This window comes from Ochotona curzoniae, unplaced genomic scaffold (genome assembly GCF_017591425.1).
Source record: "Ochotona curzoniae isolate NIBS_2020 unplaced genomic scaffold, NIBS_Ocur_1.0 contig_4862, whole genome shotgun sequence".
NCBI lineage: Eukaryota > Metazoa > Chordata > Mammalia > Lagomorpha > Ochotonidae > Ochotona > Ochotona curzoniae.
The window spans coordinates 51856-71991 of record NW_024466403.1 but is presented as its reverse complement, the minus strand read 5'-3'; the positions used below and the strand labels follow the sequence as shown (position 1 = coordinate 71991).

The following is a 20136-nucleotide window of genomic DNA, read 5'->3' as shown; positions in this document are numbered from 1 at the left end:
TGGGTGGACAGGGGCCCAGTGGGGCAGTGGGGAGAGGCAAGCCCTGGCAGCAGGGTCTGGCTGGTTATCCAAAAGGCAAATCTGGACACTTAATCTTTGGTGGGGAGAGTGTGGGCCAGAGTGCCAGACTGAAGGAAGTTTACAGGATAATGGCTTGTTTTCTTACTGGAGCGTGCCAAGCCCTTCACACTGGGCACTGGCAGCCCCGGAGCCCCAGTCCAGTCTCAGCCCACTGGGCAGAGTTGTGAAGCAGGAACTAGAATATATTCTGTGTCGGGGACCACACAGGGGGTGGGGCTCTGACGTGGGGGAGGGCGGGGCAGGCGCAGGTGAACCGCCAGGTCTCCCTGGCTGCAATCACTCCGGAGACTGAGCCATGGGGCGAAAGCAGGACAAGGAGGAAACCTACGGTGAGCGTGAGCGGGTGCTGCTGGCCACTCGGAGCCTGCAGAAGCAGGGAAGGAGAAAGCCTGCAGAAGGAGGGAACGAGAACCATGACGCTGTGAGCAGGGTGCCTGGCCCCAGCTCCAGGGAGAGGAACCAAGGAGAGTTTTGGGTCCCTGAGGGGAGGGGCCAGGGAAACGGGAGCCATGGAAGGAGGCAGGCAGAATTCTGGGAGAAGGATGGGGTTGAGGCCCTGAGACCACTGCTGGGGGAGCCTGTGGGAGGGGGTGACGATGAGACCCTTGTTGGGGGATGGAGCTTGGTGTTTCAGGCCATGACTGAAGGAAGGGCCCCTAAAGGCAAGGTCTTGACAAATCCTGCGGGAGGAGGTGGCAGGTTGGGGGAGTGAGCAGTAGAGGAGCTTAGGGAGTGCTGGGACCAGGGGCATTTGCAGAGCCTGTGAGGGTGGGGACGTTCCCAGGGACCTATGGGCTGGGGTAGTGTGGGCTTGGGCCCTACAATTCCGGGAGAAGGAGCTGGGCCAGCCAGGCAGGATCTTAAAGAGAACCTACCCAGATTGGGCTTTGCCTACTGGGGTCCTTGGGGGAAGATGCTGGTGGCCAACCACCCAAGAGTGCAAACCTGTCCAGTATATTTTGAAGAACAAGGGCTGGACCTTTTGTGGTGCAGGGCTGGGGTGGGGGCTAGGGAGCCGGACCTTTGGTGAAGGGTGAGGGCTTAGAGATTCCCAGGATCGGTAAGGATTAGAAGCTGGGGCCCCAGGAGAGGGACCCCAGGCAGCCAGCCTCCGGGGTTTGAGTGGCTGGAGGGGAGGGGAGCTGGGGGCTAGGGCCTGTGTCCCCTGGAGGGATAGGGTAAGGGGCAGGTGGAAGTCCCCAGTAGATTTCCTGGAGCAGCTTTGGGTCAATCATTGACCTCCTGTCCAAGAGCCAGGAGAGGAACAGAGTCCAGAGCCCCTGGGAGGACTCATCCCACGCTGCCCAGCCTCTGTCTGTCCTCCTGGGTGCCCACAAGGGACCCTGGCTGCCAGGCCCCACCTCCTCCCCATGTGTACTCAGGGAGGACCAGGAACAGTTCCGGGCTGGGCTCAGGTGTCGCCCAACTGCCTGTCTGGAGCACAGTAGGAGCCTGGGGACGGAGGTCCTGTCAGAGTGGAGGTCCATAGGACCCCCACCCTACCTCTTCCCCATGCCCTGCAGCGGTTGACAGCTCTGGCTTTCCCTGTGGACTTGGACCATGGGTGGAGGTAGTATCTGGGTTGTGGGAGGGGCTGTGACCTGCTTGAGGGGCTCTGAGGCTGTACAGCCAGAAAGGAGTTGAAGGGAAGGAAAAGAGATCAGAAGGGAGGGAGGGAAAAGGGATGAGGAGGGGGCGTGAATGCCATGAAGGCTGGAGCCTGAGCAGGGAAGCAAGGTTATTTAGCTGATGGGCTTTGGGTGGGAGCCACAGCCAGAGTGAAATTCCTGGAGATTGGTTGAGACACTGAGCAGGCAGGGTCCTAGGCCTTGCTGTACTCTCCCCTGTCCTGCCAGTACTGCTCTGCTGTTACCGCCGCCCCCAACACACACACACACCCCAGACACCTGGGAGGCTGGCAGGAAGGACCAGCTATGGGGCCTCCTTGTCCATGCTCTTCTGCTTGCCCCTCAGGGAACCCAGCCAAATATGATCCCTCCTTCCGAGGTCCCATCAAAAACAGGTGAGTTCTGGGTTCTGCCTGGGGGGGCGGCAGGCTGGAGGAAGTAGGTGGAGGGGTAGGTGGCATTTTGTTTGCTTTTGCTTTATCTCTGCTGAAATATTAGTAAGAAACTTAAAAAAAAAATCTCTCCCTGACTCAGACACATGGTGCCCTTGGGCGCTAGTTGTGTTCCTGGGGCTCCAGGGTCTTCCGGGTGTCAGGGCTGTTCTGTTTCCTGGCTTGGGTGTGGGTGATACCGGCTACATCTGCCTTTTGGGAAAACAGCCAGCTGAACACTGCCTCTGGGACACACGACGCCCATTTCTGCGTTCCACTTCCGGAGAAAGCATGCCCCCCACAGACACAGATTTTCTTTAATAAAACCTGCCACTGCCCTCTAGCCTCCAACATCCCATCCTGGAAGGCTCCCCAAACTCCCACCGCCCCTCATCTCTTTCCCAGGAGCTGCACAGATGTCATTTGCTGTGTCCTCTTCCTGGTCTTCATTTTGGGTTACATCGTGGTGGGGATCGTGGGTGAGTTAACAGCTGCCCAGGGCTGGAGCCATGGGGGAGGGAGGGAAGGAGGGTCACACCCGCAGCACGTACTTCCCCAATCCCCAAGCCCCTGCCCTGCCCTACAGTGAGTGAGTCATCTGTATCTGTCTCCAGCCTGGGTGTATGGAGACCCCCGGCAAGTCCTCTACCCCAGGAACTCCACTGGAGCCTACTGTGGCATAGGGGCAAACAAGTGAGTATGAAAGTTGGGGTGCATCTCGGGAAATCTCCCCAATTCAGACTCCAAACTAGTCTGTATTCTTCACACCCTGAACCCTCCAGAGGCTGACCTCTCCAGACTGCGTTTAGAACCTTCCAGGGCTGGAGGAGCTTCTCAGCTCCTTTCTCCCCTTTCCCCCTCTTCCCCCCAGACCTGGGAGACAGTGCAGAATCCTGATGACATGCATGGCTTTAGAGACTGGTGTTTGTCCCCCAGCTGGGCTCTGTTTGGACTGTGTGGCCTCGGGCAAGTCACTCCATCTCTCTGGGCTCTGATTTCCTCCTCCGAAACAGAAGGATGGCTTGAGAAGCAATAGCACCCTGGGTTCCCACAAGCAGGAAATGCTGGCTAGACAACAGGGTGCTGCTCTTTCTTTGGCCCTCACGGTGTCCCCAACAGGCAGTGCAGGAGTGCTTCCTGCTCCTGGGGTGACTCGCTCCAAGACCCCCAGCAGATGCCGACACCTCGGGCAGTACTGAACCATGTGTGGGCTATCTGCCTAGACATACCTATCTGTGATAATGTCTCAGAAATGAGGCACAGTAAGAGATTAACAGTAATTAATGATAAAACAGATCAGTTATAACAACTGACTGTAATAAACGTTATGTGAATGTGCTTTTTCTCCCTCTTGAAATAGCTTGTACTCTGACCTTTCCATAGAAAGGAAGCCGTTTATGGCTTCCTTCTGCAAAGCTGAGTTGCCAGTGTGCTTTGGGGTTGTCAGTAAGTCCAGTGAAGGTTACCTGAGCACGAGCACCATGGGCCACGATAGGCAGCCTGCCACAAGGACAGCATCCTGTGTAGACATGCTGGATGCAGACTACATGAATGGTCTTCTTCACCCTGCTCAAAGTGAGTGGTGATCAAAAAGTTACAGGTTACTTCTTTCTAGAACTCCCCATGTAATTTTTTTTTAAGATTTATTTTTGGGGACGTGGTGCAGTAGCCTAGTGGCTAAAGTCCTCAGCCAGAATGTGCTGGGATTTCATATGGGCACTGGTTTCTATCCCAGCTGCCCCACTTCCCATCTAGCTCTCTGCTTGTGGCCTGCAAAAGCAGTTGAGGACGGCCCAAAGCCTTGGGACCCTGCACTAGTGAGGGAGACCTAAAGAAGCTCCTAGCTCCTGGCTTCAGATCAGCTCTGACCAGTATGGCTACTTGGGGAGTGAACCAGCCAGGGGATGGAAGATCTTCCTCTCTTTCTCTCCTCTCTGTAAAATCTGACTTCCCAATAAAAATAGATAAAATTTTTAAAAGATCTATTTGTTTTTATTACAAAGTCAGATATACAGAGAAGAGGAGAGATGGAGAGGAAGATCTTCTGTCCAATGATTCACTCCCCAAATAGGTGCAGTGGCCATTACTGCGCTGATCCGAAGCCAGGAGCCAGAAACTTCTTCCCGGTATCCCAGGCGAGTGCAGAGTCCCAAGGCTTTGGGCCATCCTCGACTGCTTTCCCAGGCCACAAGCAGGGAGCTGGATGGGAAGTGGATCTGACAGGATTAGAACCGGCGTCCATATGGGATCCCAGTGCGTTCAAGGTGAGGACTTTAGTCGCTAGGCCACCACACTGGGCCCAAAAATAAATAAATCTTTAAAAAATGTTTTTAAAAAGTTTTTTATTTAAAAGGCAGATTTTACAGAGACAGAGAAATCTTCCATTTGTTGGTTCATTGTCCATATGGATACAACAGCCAGAGCTGTGCTGATCCGAACCTGGGAGCCAGGACTCGAACCAGTGTCCGTATGAGAGGCCAGTGCTAACAGGTGGAGGATTAGCATGATACCCCACTATGCTGGAAACTTCTTCTTTTAAAGATTTATTTCTTTTTATTGGAAAGGCAAATATGCAGAAAGGAGGAGAGACAGAGAGGAAGATCTTCTGTCCCCCGCCTGGTTCACTCCCCAAGTGGCCGCGATGGCTGGAGCTCAGTCTGAAGCCGGAAGCCTAGAGCTTCTTTCAAGTGTCCCACACAGGTGCAGGGTTTCAAGGCTTTGGGCCATACTCAACTGCTTTCATAGGCCACAAGCAGGGAGCTGGATGGGAAGTGGAGCTGCCGGGATTAGAACCGGCGCCCATATCAGATCCCAGCACATGCAAAGCAAGGACTTTAACAGCTAGGCTACCACACAGGACCCTGGACCCTTCTTTATTAAACTATGTATTGGGGTTGGCATTGTGTTGCAGTCAATAAAGCCTCAGCTTGGGACGGCATCCTTCATCAAAGCACTACTTCAAGTCTTGGCTACTGCACTTCTTTATTTTTATAAGATTTGTTTTTACTATTTTTTTATTGGAAAGGTAGATATACAGAGAGGAGAGACAGAGAGGAAGATCTTCCATCCAATGATTCACTCCCCAAGTGAGCACAACGGCCGATACTATGCCAATCCGAAGCCAGGAGCCTCTTCTGGGTCTCCCACGTGGGTGCAGGGTCCCAAAGCTTTAGGCCATCCTCGACTGCTTTCCCGTGCCACAGGCAGGGAGCTGGAAGGGAAGTGGGGCTGCTGGGATAGAACCAGTGCCCATATGGGATCCTGGGCGTGCAAGGCGAGGACTTTAGCCACTGCGCCACCGCACCAGGCCCGGCTACTGCACTTCTAATCCAGCTCCCTGCTATTGCACCTGGGAAAATAGTGAATGATGACCCAAGTGCCTGGACCCTGCCATCCACATGGGAGACCTCAACGGAGCTCCTGGCTCTTGGCTTCAGCCTGACCCAGCTCTGCTTATTGCACCCATTGGGGGAATAAACAAGCCCTCTCTGTCACTCTGCCTTTCAATGAAATCAACCAAATAAGTATTTATTTTAAAACACGCTTGTATGTCTGTAGTTGAGAGGCAGAGAGGCAGATTGGAGCTTCCATCTACTGGTTCACTCTCCAAATGGTCCCAATCGCCAGAGCTAGGCTGGACCAAAGCTGGGTGCCAGGAGCTCAATCCTGGCCTCCCACAAACATGGCAGGGACCCAGCTCCTTGAGCTACCACACTGCTTCCCATGAGCCGCATTAGCGGGAACTTGGAACTAGGAGTGGAGCCTGAACTCAAGCCTCGGCATTCTTATCCGAGTACAGGCATCTCAAACGGTGTCCTAACCATTAGGCCTGCCTCTCCTTATTTTCTGGTTATAATTGAGAAATAGTAATTGAAGCTGTAGAAAATGAGACTGCATAATAGAGGTGCACTGCACAAGTACCCTAAACACCCACAATCGCATTCACGCCTGAGAAGGTAGGTGCCATTCACAGCTGAGTGGCTGCTCCACCCAAGGGCATATCTGTAGCCCGCTGCTGGCTGCCACAATGCTCAAGGACTCTGAGAAGTTGTGCTGGTGTATCACCTGTTGGCCTGGCTTGACCCAAGGCCAGGGGTTGGGCTGTGAAGTACAGAGGCCAGGGCCAGTGCGATGATTCAATTGGCAAATCCAGCATCTGCAAGTGTTGGCATCCTCGTGGGAACCAGTTCGTGCCCGGACTGCTCCACTTCCTATCCAGCTCCCTGCTTATAGCCTGGGAAAGTAGGGGAGGATGGCCCACACCCTTAGGACCCTGCACCCACATGGGAGAACTGGAGGAAATGCAGAGGCCACCCTGGCTGCGTGTGCCTTGGGGAGGACCTCAGCAGTCTCTCACCGACCCCAGCACCTGGCCAGGTACTCACACACACGCCTCCTCCCTCCCTACAGAGAGAAACCCTACCTCCTATACTTCAACATCTTCAACTGTATCCTGGATGCCAACATCATCACGGCTGCCACCCAGGGTCTCCATTGCTCCACGCCCCAGGTCAGAGGTTGGGGCCTGCCTCTGCCACAGAGCTGTCCCCCTCACTGGGGCTGGGGAATAGGAGGGACAGGAGGGGTTGGGGAGCAGCCCCTCAGTTCCTCTGGCTTTCCTCAGGTGTGTGTGTCATCCTGCCCGGAGCGCCTGTGGGTCGCACAAGAGAACCAAGACTCGCAGACGGTGGGGGATGCCTTCTATGCCAAAAACTGGAGCTTCTGCCTCCCGGGGGTCCCCGCGGATATGGTGAGTGTTGCTCCCAAAGGGCCCTCAGCAGCCAAGGCTTGGACAGGAGCTGGCTGTCACCTGGGGAGGAGGGGCAGTTGAACCCCAAGGTGGCGGTGGCGGTGGTGGTTTGAGGGAACCCACTTCTGTATTCTGAATCGGCTTATCTCTGTCTTCCCACCACCACCGCAGCTTCTGCAAGACAGCCTGCAACAGGAACTATGTCCACGCTTCCTCTTACCCTCCTCTGCAGGTGAGAAGATGCAATCCCTCTCAGGCATCGTGTAGCCTGGGGTTGGTGCCACCCACGAGGGGAAGCCAGGCCCAGAAACATAGAGCCTTGGAACCCCTTGAGTGGCAAAAACTAAGACTGGCAGCAAGCCCTCACCTCCTTCTTCCCCCTTGGGGAGGGGGCTGAACTCGCTGGCACTTGCCTCATTCCCACTGCATGTCAGGCGTTCAGCATGGGCACAAGGGAGATGAGAATTCTCCCTGTGTGAGCTGCATGTGCCCATCAGAGATGCCCGCAGAGACAGCATCCCACTAGACAGCTGTGGGCAACACCACACACACAATTGCAGCCTGGGGATACACAACCAAATGTTGAGAATGAGCATGGCTGGGCAGTAGCGTGCCAACCCACCTTTTTCTTTTTTTTCTGTCTTTGGCAATATCAAGTGTTATTTTTTTAAATAGAAAAATGTCCTCTTGCAAATTATGGCGGGATAAAAGTTTTCCATGAAGGACACTAGATAACATCTGAAATGAAGGCTGAAAAGTCAGCTCCACCCAGGCATTTCTCAGCTGTGTGGTTTGGGGCTAGTTCCTCAACTTCTCTGATTCTTGTTTCTTCATCTTTATTTATTTTTCTTCTTCTTCTGCTTCTTCTTGGGAGGCTGGGGCCAAAGGATCACTCAAGTACAGGAATTCTGGGCTGTAGTGTACCATGCTGCTTGGGTGTTTGCACCAAGCTCAGCATCAATATGCTGACACCACCACACCGGGAGCAGGGGACCACCAGGTTGCCTAAGGAAGGATGAACTGGCCTTGGTTGGAAACAGAGCAGGTCAAAACTCCCATGCTGATCAATAGAATGGTAATGGCAAAGCAGGCCTGCCTGGCAAATAGCACCCAGGAGGTGCCAACAGGACCTAGAGCTGGGGTAGGGAGGCTTCCTGGAGGAGGTGAGCTGCAGAGAATAATGGATGGAATTTCTAAGGGGAGGGAGAGCATACTGAGGGAGACTGTGCAAGAGCAAACACAGAGCTGAGGTCAGAGTGAGTGGAGCTCAGGCAGCAGATCTAGGGGGCCTGGCCAGCCACTACAGGCAGGGTGATGCAGCCCTCTGGGCTTCCTGGAGGATTGCCTGAAGAAGTATGGCTGGGTCAGGGGAAGGAGGGTCTGAAACAGGCCATGAAGGGGAGCGGAGCCTACTGAGGGCTCTGTGACTTCCCAAAGTCCTCACCCAGCAACCCTGCCTCTCCCCTGCAGCCCTGGGCCGTTGCTTTCCATGGTCTAACAGTAGCACCGCAGAAATACCAGGCATCAGCAACAACAACATCTCTCAGGGCATCAGGTGGGCATCCCTCTCCGCAGCCCTGCACCTCTCCACCCCACATCCTTCCTACCCCTGGTCCCAGCTGACTGACTCTCCCCCTGGCAGTGGGCTCCTAAACGGCCTCAATGCCCGAGACATCAGCGTGAAGATCTTTGAAGACTTCGCCCACTCCTGGCATTGGATTCTCGTGTGAGTCACCTAAGGCCCTGGTCCTTCTCCATGGCCTGATAGTGAAAGCCATGATTTGGACAGAGCAGAAGGGGAGGAGCTCAGGGCAGATGGAGAAGGAGTAGGGGTGCTACCTAGTCTGAGGGGACTGAGGAGGGACATGGGGTGGGAGATCCTCCAGCTACCTTGTCCCACTTGCAGTGCCCTGGCAGTGGCCCTGGTCCTGAGCCTGTTGTTTATCCTGCTTCTGCGCCTGGTGGCCGGGCCGCTGGTGCTGCTGCTGATCCTCGGGGTGCTAGGTGTGCTGGCATATGGCATCTACCACTGCTGGCAGGAGTACCGGGTGCTGCGGGACAAGGGTGCCTCCATCTCCCAGCTGGGCTTCACCACCAACCTCAGTGCCTACAAGAGTGTGCAGGAGACGTGGCTGGCTGCCTGTGAGTGCCCTGCACACCCCACTCCACCACCACCCCTTCCCTGGAGGTCTGCCCTGGGCCGTGAGCTGGCCTGGCCCTGATGCCAGTACCCCCTGCCCCTGTGCCCCGCAGTGATAGTGCTGGCCGTGCTGGAAGGCATCCTGCTGCTGATGCTCATCTTCCTACGACAGCGGATTCGCATCGCCATCGCCCTCCTGAACGAGGCCAGCAAGTCAGAGCCTGATTAGGATGGAGATGGGGGATGAGGGCAAGGGTGGGGGCCCGACTTGGGGGGTGACTGGCAGGAAGTCCCAGAGGAGAAGGGCGGGGTAAAGCACAGCTCTTTGACTGTCCCTGTCTGTAAAATGGGAGCAGTACAGTCCCTATGGCCTGAGGCTGTTAGGAGGATTGAATGAGTCCACTCCACCCACTTCCTGGAACATGGTGCCACCTGTCTGGAAGCGGTTGAGAGGAGCATGCTGGTTGCAGGGTGGGAGGTGGCCGGGATCCTGGCAGGGAGCAGCAGCAGCTTGCCCCCCGGCTGGGAGCTACCAGATCTATCAAGAGCATACTGGAAGCTGCCACAGGTGGCTTCTTTGCCATGCTAGTTTTATTTTTTTTAATTTTTATATCATTTTATGACAGTTTCATAGGCTCTGGGAACCATGCTAGTTTCATCGGGGGATCCTGAACCTGGCTTGTTCATGTCAGGTCCTTCAATAAGCACCTACTGTGTGCTTGGCAATGCCCCCAGGGGCCGCCTGGTCATTTCCAGCCTGGAGGGGGGTGGGGCATGCCTGTGCCAGGGTCAGCCCTGGGAGGAGCTGGGTGGACCATTTGCTAGCAGCTTGTGTCTTCCTGCAGGGCTGTGGCACAGATGCTGTTGACCATGTTCTACCCATTGGTCACCTTTGTCCTCCTGCTCATCTGCATTGCCTACTGGGCTATGACAGCTCTGTATCCTTTGCCCTCCTGGGGCAGGGTGTGTGTGTCTGCAGGGGTGGGGCAGACGAGCAGCACTTTCCAGCAGTGTTGCTTGGAGGACAGGGCCCCTTGCTCTGGGCAGGCACAGCCCTGCACCTGCGTGAGGTTGAAAGCCTGGGTGCAGTCTGCATTCCAGCTCCCATCTGTGCAGGGGGGAGCACCCTGTGTCAGCACCTGGGCTGGGGCTCCAAGGCATGGTCTGTGCATGTCCCATGCTTTCCTTGACTCCCCTCCAGATACCTGGCCACATCAGGGCAACCCCAGTACATCTACTGGGCTCCCAATGCCAGCGCACCCGGCTGTGAGGAAGTGCCAATTAACAAAACGTGTGACCCCATGGTGAGAGGATGTGGGGAAGGCATGGCGGGGGCACTCATGGGCTCGAGGGTATCTAAGGAGCCACTGGTCCAAATCCTTCAATGTACAAAGGAGCCTGAAGCTGAGATCAGTCCAGGGGCTCATTCCAAGTCACACAACGGGCCCCAAGTGGAGAGGAAGCAGCCTGGCCACTGGCCCCAACCTCCACTTCTTCCTTCTGAACCGGTCTGCAGGGAAGGACACAGAGGCTCAGATAAGAGCAATGGCCTAATAGCAAGGCAGGACCTGGGTCCCACATTGTATCTGCTGAGTGCTGGGCAACCCTCTGTGAAATGAAGGTGACCACAAGTCCTGCCCCTTGGGGTGGTGAGAGGATTAAGTGATGACACTGAACATACACAGGGCTTAATGCAAGGCCTGGCTCCTGAGAAGGACTCGGGACTCGTTGGGTCATTTTGATTTGCCCTGCTCCCTTAGCACACTGCCCTACATGCAGACAGAGTGCCTGGGAGGAAAGCTGCTCCCAAAATCCCCTGTAAAGTTTTTTGGGGGTGGCATTAGACTGCTGGGAAGGGGCTACTCATCATGCTTTTGGTTCCTAACATCACCTCAGCTGAGCTTGTATAACAGAAGGGAGGCTCAGCCATGCTGATAGAGGGCCCACAGGACATAGCAGCTGCTCACGATCCAGCAGTGGACAGGATAGGACATAGCAGCTGCCCACGATCCAGCAGTGGACAGGATAGGACATAGCAGCTGCCCACGATCCAGCAGTGGACAGGATAGGACATAGCAGCTGCCCACGATCCAGCAGTGGACAGGAGTACAAAGTGAAAGTTGTTCATTCCTCTTTAGATTTGTTTACTTGGATTTGCTTAATTGATTCATTTCTCTTTTATTTAATTACTTTCATCTCTTGAAAAGCAGACAGAAAATCTTCATCGTCTGGTTCACTTCCCAAATGTCCACCTCCTCTGGGACTGGGCCAGGCTGAAGCCAGGAGCCCTGGAACTTCATCAGGGCCTCTCACAATGTGTGGCAGGAATTCCAGCTCTTGAGCCTCCATCTGCTGCATCCTGGGATGTGCATTAGCAGGAAGCTGGCTTGGAAGTGGAGGTGCTGCTGAGACTGGAACCAGTACTCAGATCTGCACTGACATGAGACGCAGCTGCCCCACTCGGCAGTGCTGACTGCTGTGCTACAGTGCATGCCCTTGTTTTCCTTTTTTATTTTAAAGATTTATTTATTTTTATTGCAAAGTCAGATATACAGAGAGGAGGAGAGACAGAGAGGAAGATCTTCTGTCCGATGATTCACTCCCCAAGTGAGCGCAACAGCCGGTGCTGTGCCGATCCGAAGCCAGGAACCTGGAACTTCCTCTAGGTCTCCCACATGGGTGCAGGGTCCCAAGGCTTTGGGCCGTCCTAGACTGCTCTCCCAGGCCATAAGCAGGGAGCTGGATGGGAAGTGGAGCTGCCGGGAATAGAACCGGCGTCCATATGGGATCCTGGTGCATTCAAGGCGAGGATTTTAGCCACTAGGCCACTGTGCCAGGCCCGCCCCTTTTTTCTTATTAGATAATTTCAAAGAGACATTCAGCTTCAGAAATTATCTAGACTTTTGTGGGTCAATCTGCTGGACAGGGTTTGCTTTCTGTGCATTTTTACTCTTGACTATGGCAAATTTCAATCACATACAAAGAGATAATACAGTGAGGGCCAGGTGTGGTGCAGTGAATGGGTCAGGCCACCGTCTGGAACGCACATGCCCCACGCCAGAGTCCTAGTTAGAGTCCCAGCTGCTTCCTAACTCGCTCCCTGCTGATGTGCCTGGGAGGCGGTGGATGACAGCTCAGGTACCGGAGTTGTTACTGCCTACATGGCAACACCTGATAGGGTTCTCGGTTCCTGGCTTCTGGCTTCTTCCTGATTCAGCCTTCAGGAGCTACAGCCAGGGGGGTGACAAGCCAGCAGATGGAAGATTCTCTCTCTCACATACACATAGAGAAAGAAAGAGAGCACCTTTCACATAAATTAAAAAAAAAAAAAAAACACAGTGAATCCCGGTACCCAGACTCTTCAACTCTCAATTTGCTATCCTTATTTCATCTGTCTTCCTCATCTGAATTTTTTTTTTCTGGAGTTTTTCTTTTAAGGTAAATTCTAGACATCATATATTCACTTGTAAATGTGCCAGGATGGATCTCAACAGACAAGGACTTTTAACAGGCGTAACCATTGTCCCACCATAATACATGACAAAGCTAACAATAACCCTTTACCATCACCATTCATCCATCCATTCAGTTTTCTGGGAAATGCTTTGAGTATTGCTACAGAGGCACCCCGGAGGGGCTGCTGAATGAGTATGGCAGGGCGTGGTTCAGACTGCCTTCATGTATGCCATAATGGCTTAGCTGACAGCCTCAGAGTCCCTGGGCCAGTCTGCAAGCAGGAAGCTAAGGGCTCACACATTTGGCAGTCTGAAGCCAGCTTGAGCATGGAGATGAGCTCCTAGCTGCTACTTCCCTCTGCTCTGGGTGGCACAGGAGCCAGCTGGCCGTGGCAGAGGCTGGAGCTCTGCACCCAGGCATCTCAAGCCTGGCCCTGAACCTGCTGTCTTCCCCCTGCCCACTTCCAGGCCCAGACCAACTACTCGTGCCTGGGTCTCAAGTGCGTCTTCCAGAGCTACTCCACCACAGGCCTCGTGCAACGTTCAATATTCAACCTGCAAATCTACGGGGTCCTGGGGCTCTTCTGGACCATTAACTGGGTGCTGGCCCTGGGCCAGTGTGTGCTGGCCGGGGCCTTCGCCTCCTTCTACTGGGCCTTCCACAAGCCCCGAGACATCCCCACCTTCCCCCTGGCCTCTTCCTTCATCCGCACCCTTCGGTGAGCCGGGGGCCGGGGAATTGTGAACATGGTGAAGAACAGCTCGGGCTCCTAGGGCTGCCTGACCTCGTCCTTTTCTCCGCAGTTACCACACCGGGTCTCTGGCATTTGGATCTCTCATCCTGACCCTCGTGCAGATAGCCCGGATCATCCTGGAGTACATTGACCACAAGCTGAGAGGTGAACAGGACGTCAGGGGTGGGGGGACAGGCCCTCCTGGGGCAGCCCGGGAGCCTTGGGGAGGGCACTGGCAGAGTCTGGCAAGTGAGCGCGAGCTTTCCTTGATCCCAGGAGCTCAGAACCCTGTAGCCCGCTGCATCATGTGCTGCTTCAAGTGCTGCCTGTGGTGTCTGGAAAAGTTCATCAAGTTCCTAAACCGCAATGCGTACATCATGGTGAGCACAGGGTGTGCAGGGCCAGTGCCCCCCTGGCCCAGGCCTGCCTGAGCAGGGAGAGCTGGCTCCTCCCCACAGGTGACACTGACCCTCTGGTCCCCCTCAGATCGCCATCTATGGAAAGAATTTCTGTGTCTCAGCCAAGAACGCCTTCCTGCTGCTCATGCGGAATGTACTCAGGTCAGGCCGACCCCAGCCTCCTCCTCAGATCTCCCTCCCATGGCTGTGCATGCTGGGCGGAGCAGAGCCCTGTCGCTGGGGACCTGAAGTTCTCATCCTGCACCTGTCCCACGCATGACACAGTCAGCTCTGCTCTCCCACCCCTCACCAGCCCCCTGCTCTGACTCCTGGTACAGGGTGGTGGTCCTGGATAAAGTCACCGACCTGCTGCTCTTCTTTGGGAAGCTGCTGGTGGTCGGAGGTGTTGGTAAGTGCCAGGGCAGAGCAGTGTGGGGGCAGAATGCAGCTGGAGAGGTGGCCTCAGAGGAGCCCACTGACCTCTGGAACTCGCCCACAGGTGTCCTGTCCTTCTTTTTCTTCTCCGGACGAATCCACGGACTGGGTAGCAACTTTGAGAACCCCAAACTCAACTATTACTGGCTGCCCATCATGGTGAGTGACTCCTCATTCTGCCTGACACCCCCAACTTCCCCAGGGGAGTCCAGCGACCCCAACAGGCCTTGTCTCGCAGACCTCCATCGTAGGGGCTTACGTCATCGCCAGCGGCTTCTTCGGTGTCTTCGGCATGTGTGTGGACACTCTCTTCCTCTGTTTTTGTGAGTGGCAGCCCCCGCCACCTGCCCCTCGTCCAGCTTTCAAGGTGCCAGGCATTTCAGGTGGTTTCTGGAGATCTGGTGCTTCTGGAAACAGTAGTACTGTGAGCTAAAGGAGGCAGACGGTGCCCCTGCTGAGGGCCGAGGTCCAGGGGATCGGGGAAGAAAGGCAAGCCTGAGGCCCGGGCGGTTGGGATCTTGCAAATAGCCACAAGGGAGACTTTCCAGCAGGGGGCTGCAAGGAGAGGGGCTTTCTTAACCAGATGGGTGCGTACTAGTACCGTGTGTTAGCAGTTTATCCTAAACATCCCTCTACAAAGTGTAGTGTTATAGATCCTACTTTACATGACGGGTCTGGGTCTAAAAAACCTGCCTGGGAGTGGGTGGGGGGCACCAAAAAGCACAAGTAGCAGGCGGGGTTGCAGCCCGGATAGGAAACCGGGGAATCTCCAGGTCCCTGGTTTCCCGGGAGGGACCCCCCACCCATCCCTTCTAACCTGTCTATGTCGCGGCCCAGTGGAGGACCTGGAGCGGAACGACGGCTCCCAAGACCGGCCCTATTACATGTCCAAATCCCTCATGAAGATTCTGGGCAAGAAAAACAAGGCGTCTCCGGAGGCCAAGAAGAGGAAGAAGTGAGAGCCGGCCCTGACGCACGACTGCACCCCACCTGTGCCCACGCTCAGCCGCACTTCGCGTTGCAGCCCTCGGTTTTGTAGTACCAAGATTTTATTAAAGATGCATATTTTGTTTTCTCAGTCTGTGACTTCTATTCGCTCCAACCTGATACCTTTCTTGCGCCTCGCGCCGGCGCTTTAAAACAGGTCCCGCCCCCGTGACGCGACCAGGTGCCACAGCCAATGACAGCACTCGCACTAGGGAGCACCGCCCCGCTCCGCGGGGCTTACTTACTCTCGGGCGAGTCACGCGCTCCGGCGCCTTCCGGAGGGCCAATCGGAAGGCCAGGCTCTCGGGCACGGCTTCACCTCGGGGGCGGGCCAGGATGCCTGCGGACCAATGGGAGTGGCGGCAGTGCAGTGCGCGCCCCGAGGCCTGCCGCCCGGCGCGGAGCTGCTTGGAGGGTGACAGCTGAGTGATTAAAGGGCCCGGGTCAGCTGACTGGCTCCAGCCCATGCCTAGTTTGGCGGCCAGGGTCGCGGCCGCCCCGGGAAGAGATGACCGGCGAGCGCCTGGGCTCGGCGCTCCTGGCCAGAGCCTGGGCCCGGCGGACGCCCAGTTTGCGTAGAGGCCGTGGGAGAGTTCAGGCGTGGGCCGCGCTCGTCCAGCTGCTGTTGACCCTGACCGGCCTCGAAGCTGGCGCTAATGACTTCAGTCTGGTGAGTCACCCCTCGCCGGTCTGCATTCCCGATCCGGGCGGGTGGCCGCTGCCCAACGTGCTTGGGACACTCCTCGCCCCTCCATCGCCCTCAGCGTCCCTTCCTCCTCCTCCCAGCTCTGACCTACCTGCGCATGCTTCCCTCTCTGTAGCGCCCCTTCCGCTCCACGCTACCAGTTTCGCTGCAAACTCTCAGCTTCCCAGTTCTTGTTCTGGGGTCCCTACTCTTTCTGGGGACCGCCATTCCCCTTACTTTCCCATGAGAACCGAGTTCACGTCGTTACCCATCTCTCTGTACCCTAAAATCCCGGATCGAGCTGGTCAGTTCTGACCCCTCCTCCTCCCGCGGCAGGTGCAACCACTGGTGACCATGGAGCAGCTGCTGTGGGTCAGCGGGAGGCAGATCGGCCAGGTGGACACCTTCCGCATCCCACTCATCACAGTCACCCCTCGGGGCACTCTCCTCGCCTTCGCAGAGGCCAGGAAAATGTCTGCCTCTGATGAAGGGGCCAAGTTCATCGCACTGCGAAGGTCCACCAACCAGGGTATGAAGATGCCTGGGTCCAAAGGGCAAGTGCTGAGTGGCTGGATGGGGAGCAGCCGCTTCTCAGGAAATCTGAGGTGTAGGAAGAGCCCAGGGATGGGGAGGCTTCCAGGGCAGAGAGCCAGACGTTGGAGCTACCAAGAAGTAACCTTTATTCACGATCTATTGGTTTCGCATCTACTACATCCCAAGCTCTGTTTTGTTTGTTTATTTGTTTGGGGGCAGGTGAGTTTTAAAATTTTAAAGTTTTTTGTGAAAGGCAGAGTAACAGAATTGGAGGCAGGGGAGAGAGCTTCCATGTACTGCTTCACTTTGCAAAAGGCCACCAGAGTTTGGGCTGGGCCACACTAAAAGCAGGAACCAGGAACTCCGTCAGTGTCTCCCACAGGAAGAACAGTGGCCCGAGGAGGAGCATGTGGGCCATCTTCTGCTTTCTCAGGCACATTAGCAGGGAAGGAGCTGGATCAGAAGCAGAACAGGTGGGATTTGAACCGGTGCAGCAGTGTGGGATGTCAGTGTCACAGCAGTGGCTTAACTCCCTTCGACATGCCAACTCCACCGGGAACTGTTTAAGGGAATGCAGCCATCAAGAGGGGAAATCCCTGCCCACATGGAACTTAGATTCTGCTGCGAGGAGCCAGGAAGTATGCATAATCAGTACGTTTGTATTTTGTCTTGAATGTGATTCATGCAATAGAGAAAACTAAAGCAGAGCAAGAGGTGTGAGGAGTGCCAGTGTCTGGTTGTAATTTCATTTTTAAAATTATTTTTATTTGAAAGGCACATTTGTAGAGAGAAGGAGAGACACAGATCTTTCATCTGCTGGTTCACTCCCCAAATGGCTGCAACAGCCAGAGCTGAGCTTATCTGAAGTCAAGATCCTCTTCTGGGTCTCCCACATGGGTATGGGGTACCAAGGCTTTGGGCCATCCACTGCTTTCCCAGGCCACAAACAAGAAGCTGGATTGGAAGAGGAACAGCTGGGACATGAACTGGTACCCATATGAGATGCCAGCACTGTAGGCAGAGGATCAGCCTGATACACCACCATGTTGACTACCGATTGTAATTTTAAATGAGTGATGTTCAAGCAAAGACTAGAGGGAGGCACCGAGTGAGCTGTGGAGGAAGGGTTCAGTCCTGTGCCGAGGCCCTCCGTAAGGGAAGGATGCCCTGTAGCTGGATGGAGTGAGCTAGCAGGCATAGCAGACAAGCTCCCCGATTGCAGGAGGGCTAGGCCTGGTAGGGCTCTGGGCCCAGGAATGCCTTGGGTCCCTGGGAAGAGGCAGGAAATGAACAGAGAATGGCAGGAAGGATACCTCTAGTGTCCTCACAGTGCACGTCTCCCTTCTTTTTTTTTTTCAGGCAGCACGTGGTCCCCCACCGCGTTTATTGTGGATGATGGGGAAACCCCTGATGGGCTGAACCTGGGTGCAGTGGTGAGTGACACCGAGACGGGAGTGGTATTCCTCATCTACAGCCTCTGTGCACACAAGGCCGGCTGCTCAGTGGCCTCCACCATGCTGATCTGGAGCAAGGATGATGGTATTTCCTGGAGCCCGCCCCGGAACCTCTCAGTGGACATCGGCACGGAAATGTTTGCCCCTGGCCCAGGCTCTGGCATCCAGGTCTCTGGAGACATGGGGTGGGGGGGCTGCCTTGTGAGGGGGCTGGGAAGGTGGGCTTGAGTGGGATTCCTGGGTAGAGGACATCCTGAGGGAACCACCCTAGCAGGGGGTGATGGAGCTGTGTCACTGGCCCCCCTGGGGAGGTGTGCTCGTGCCTGCTGCCCTTGTAGGTGCCCTTCTTGAAGCTTCCTTTGGGTGCTCCCAAGCCTGTGTGGGTGCAAGGTTTGATGGGGTGGGGGCAGGTTGGGTTTTTAGCCTTTATGTTGCCTGTCTCAGGAAGAACTTAATGCTGCAGTCTCTCTGTGGAACTTTCTAGAATTGCACTGAGAAAGGACACAGCTGAAGAGGAGCAGACGTAGCCCCACACATGTGAGGCTGTGAGCCTCCCACAGGGTCCCCGCGTGTGACACCAGCTCTGCTTTCCACAGAAGCGGCATGAGCCACACAAAGGCCGGCTTATCGTGTGTGGCCACGGCACGCTGGAACGAGATGGCGTCTCCTGTCTTCTCAGCGATGACCATGGTGCCTCCTGGCGCTATGGCGGAATGATCAGTGGCATCCCCTATGGCCAGCCCAAGCGACAGAATGATTTCAACCCAGATGAATGCCAGGTCAGGAGCCCCGCTAGGCCCCGTGCTCCAGGGCACCATTCGGCGCTTGGCCCCAGGGTCCTGCTCAGGCTCTCTCCTCTCCCCTCAGCCCTACGAGCTCCCAGATGGCTCCGTGGTCATCAACGCCCGGAACCAGAACAACTACCACTGCCGTTGCCGGATTGTCCTGCACAGCTACGATGCCTGTGATACACTAAGGCCCCGCGATGTGACCTTCGACCCCGAGCTTGTGGACCCAGTGGTAGCCGCAGGGGCTGTGGCCACCAACTCTGGCATCGTCTTCTTCTCCAATCCGGCCCACCCCGAGTTCCGTGAGTGCCAGACAGAGGGGGTGGCAGGGGCTCCCTGAGCCCGGGGCCCCTCCCTTCCCTGACTCCACTGCTCTTCCCAGGAGTGAACCTGACCCTCCGCTGGAGCTTCAGCAACGGCACCTCCTGGCAGAAAGAGACGGTGCAGCTGTGGCCAGGGCCCAGCGGTTACTCGTCCCTGACGGCTCTGGAGGGCAATGCCTATGGGCAGCAGGCCTCCCAGCTCTACGTGCTGTACGAGAAAGGCCAGAGCCACTACACTGAGAGCATCTCCCTGGTCAAAGTCAGCATCTACGGCGAGCTCTGAGGTGTGCCCCTGCCGCAGGGGAGAAGTGTGGACCTCGAGTCTCAGAGGGTCAGTGGAGGTGGCTCAGTGACAGGCTGCCTACCTTTGGATGAGTCAGCTTCTTTTTGGGAGAGCAGCCCCTCTGTCAGGAGCAAAACTGCTTCCTGCTCCACCTGGGAAGTTGAGCTCACATCCGAGGCTTTGGCCTCTCTGCCCTTCCAGGCCAGTAATTTCTTCCTTTCCCAGGCTCAGCAGGGCGGGCCTGTGGAATCAAATAAATGTGAACTCAGGGAACTGAGGAAGCCTGAGCTTCCTCTTTTTGGGGTTGGGAGAAGAATCTGGCCATGAGGAGGCTGGGAGGAGGTCCTTGAGGACGGCGGGGAGGTGGGGCCAGGATGTTTGATTTCAGAGAGTGAAACTGGGTGTATCCTCCTCCCTGTGACTATTTATGAACCAGTGTTTCTAATTTTTAATGAAGGAGAATGAACATGCATTGAGTGTCTGTGTCTCTGTATACCCGGTGATGTGAGTTTTTCCGGAGGACAGGTGAGGCTGCCAGTGCCACTGGGGGAGAAGCTGGGATGCCCGGAGCCTGTGGAATTGAAGGTGGTAGCTCCAATCCTGCTTTCCCTGTGACACTGAGCTTGCAGGGGGTGATGAGTGAGAAGCAGCTTCAGATAATAGTTAAAAACCCATTCTTGGGGCCAGCGTGATGGCTCAGTTGGCTGGTCCTTTTGTTGGCATGTGTTTTGGCTGCTCCTCTTCCAGTCCAGCTCCCTGCTTATGGCCTGGGAAACAGTGGATGTTGGTCCAAAAGCCTTTTGATGCTGCTCCCGTGTGAGAGACCATGAAGAAGCTCCTGGCTGCTGGCTTCAGAGAAGCTCAGCTCCAGCTGTTGTGGCCACTGGAGAGTAAACCAGTGGATGGAAGAACTTTCTGTCTTTCATTCTCTGGGTAAATTTATCTTTCTATTAAAACTAAATAAATCTTTTTTTTTTTTTATTTACACTTTGCGTTTTACTGAACTTAAATCTCTAGATCTACAACAGTC

The 20136-nt window shown here is 55.4% G+C and overlaps 2 protein-coding genes across 2 annotated transcripts; both read left to right on the top strand.

Annotated features, from left to right (window-relative positions):
• Nucleotides 1–376: 376 nt before the first annotated feature.
• Nucleotides 377–15127, top strand: SLC44A4 (solute carrier family 44 member 4). Its single transcript, XM_040988379.1, has 21 exons — nt 377–410; nt 2056–2104; nt 2546–2619; nt 2755–2833; nt 6551–6650; nt 6765–6890; nt 7062–7122; nt 8361–8445; nt 8533–8616; nt 8797–9032; nt 9144–9243; nt 9876–9968; nt 10232–10334; nt 12954–13204; nt 13290–13384; nt 13496–13599; nt 13706–13779; nt 13956–14026; nt 14117–14211; nt 14291–14375; nt 14890–15127. The coding sequence occupies exons 1-21, from the start codon at nt 377–379 to the stop codon at nt 15009–15011; spliced, it is 2121 nt and encodes a 706-aa protein (XP_040844313.1). The 3' UTR covers nt 15012–15127.
• A 296-nt stretch (nt 15128–15423) lies between these two features.
• NEU1 (neuraminidase 1) lies at nt 15424–19575 on the top strand. Its single transcript, XM_040988388.1, has 6 exons — nt 15424–15709; nt 16061–16253; nt 17618–17880; nt 18309–18491; nt 18580–18802; nt 18883–19575. The coding sequence occupies exons 1-6, from the start codon at nt 15548–15550 to the stop codon at nt 19104–19106; spliced, it is 1248 nt and encodes a 415-aa protein (XP_040844322.1). The 5' UTR covers nt 15424–15547; the 3' UTR covers nt 19107–19575.
• The last annotated feature ends 561 nt before the right edge of the window (nt 19576–20136 follow it).

Bases quoted from the DNA above. Each gene is read 5' to 3' on its own strand.
- SLC44A4 (XM_040988379.1), top strand. From the start codon at position 377: ATGGGGCGAAAGCAGGACAAGGAGGAAACCTACG. The intron at 411-2,055 runs GTGAGCGTGAGC...CTTGCCCCTCAG, and splicing joins GGACAAGGAGGAAACCTACG to GGAACCCAGCCAAATATGAT. The intron at 2,620-2,754 runs GTGAGTTAACAG...ATCTGTCTCCAG, and splicing joins CATCGTGGTGGGGATCGTGG to CCTGGGTGTATGGAGACCCC.
- NEU1 (XM_040988388.1), top strand. From the start codon at position 15,548: ATGACCGGCGAGCGCCTGGGCTCGGCGCTCCTGGCCAGAGCCTGGGCC. The intron at 15,710-16,060 runs GTGAGTCACCCC...CTCCCGCGGCAG, and splicing joins GCGCTAATGACTTCAGTCTG to GTGCAACCACTGGTGACCAT. The intron at 18,492-18,579 runs GTCAGGAGCCCC...CTCTCCCCTCAG, and splicing joins TCAACCCAGATGAATGCCAG to CCCTACGAGCTCCCAGATGG.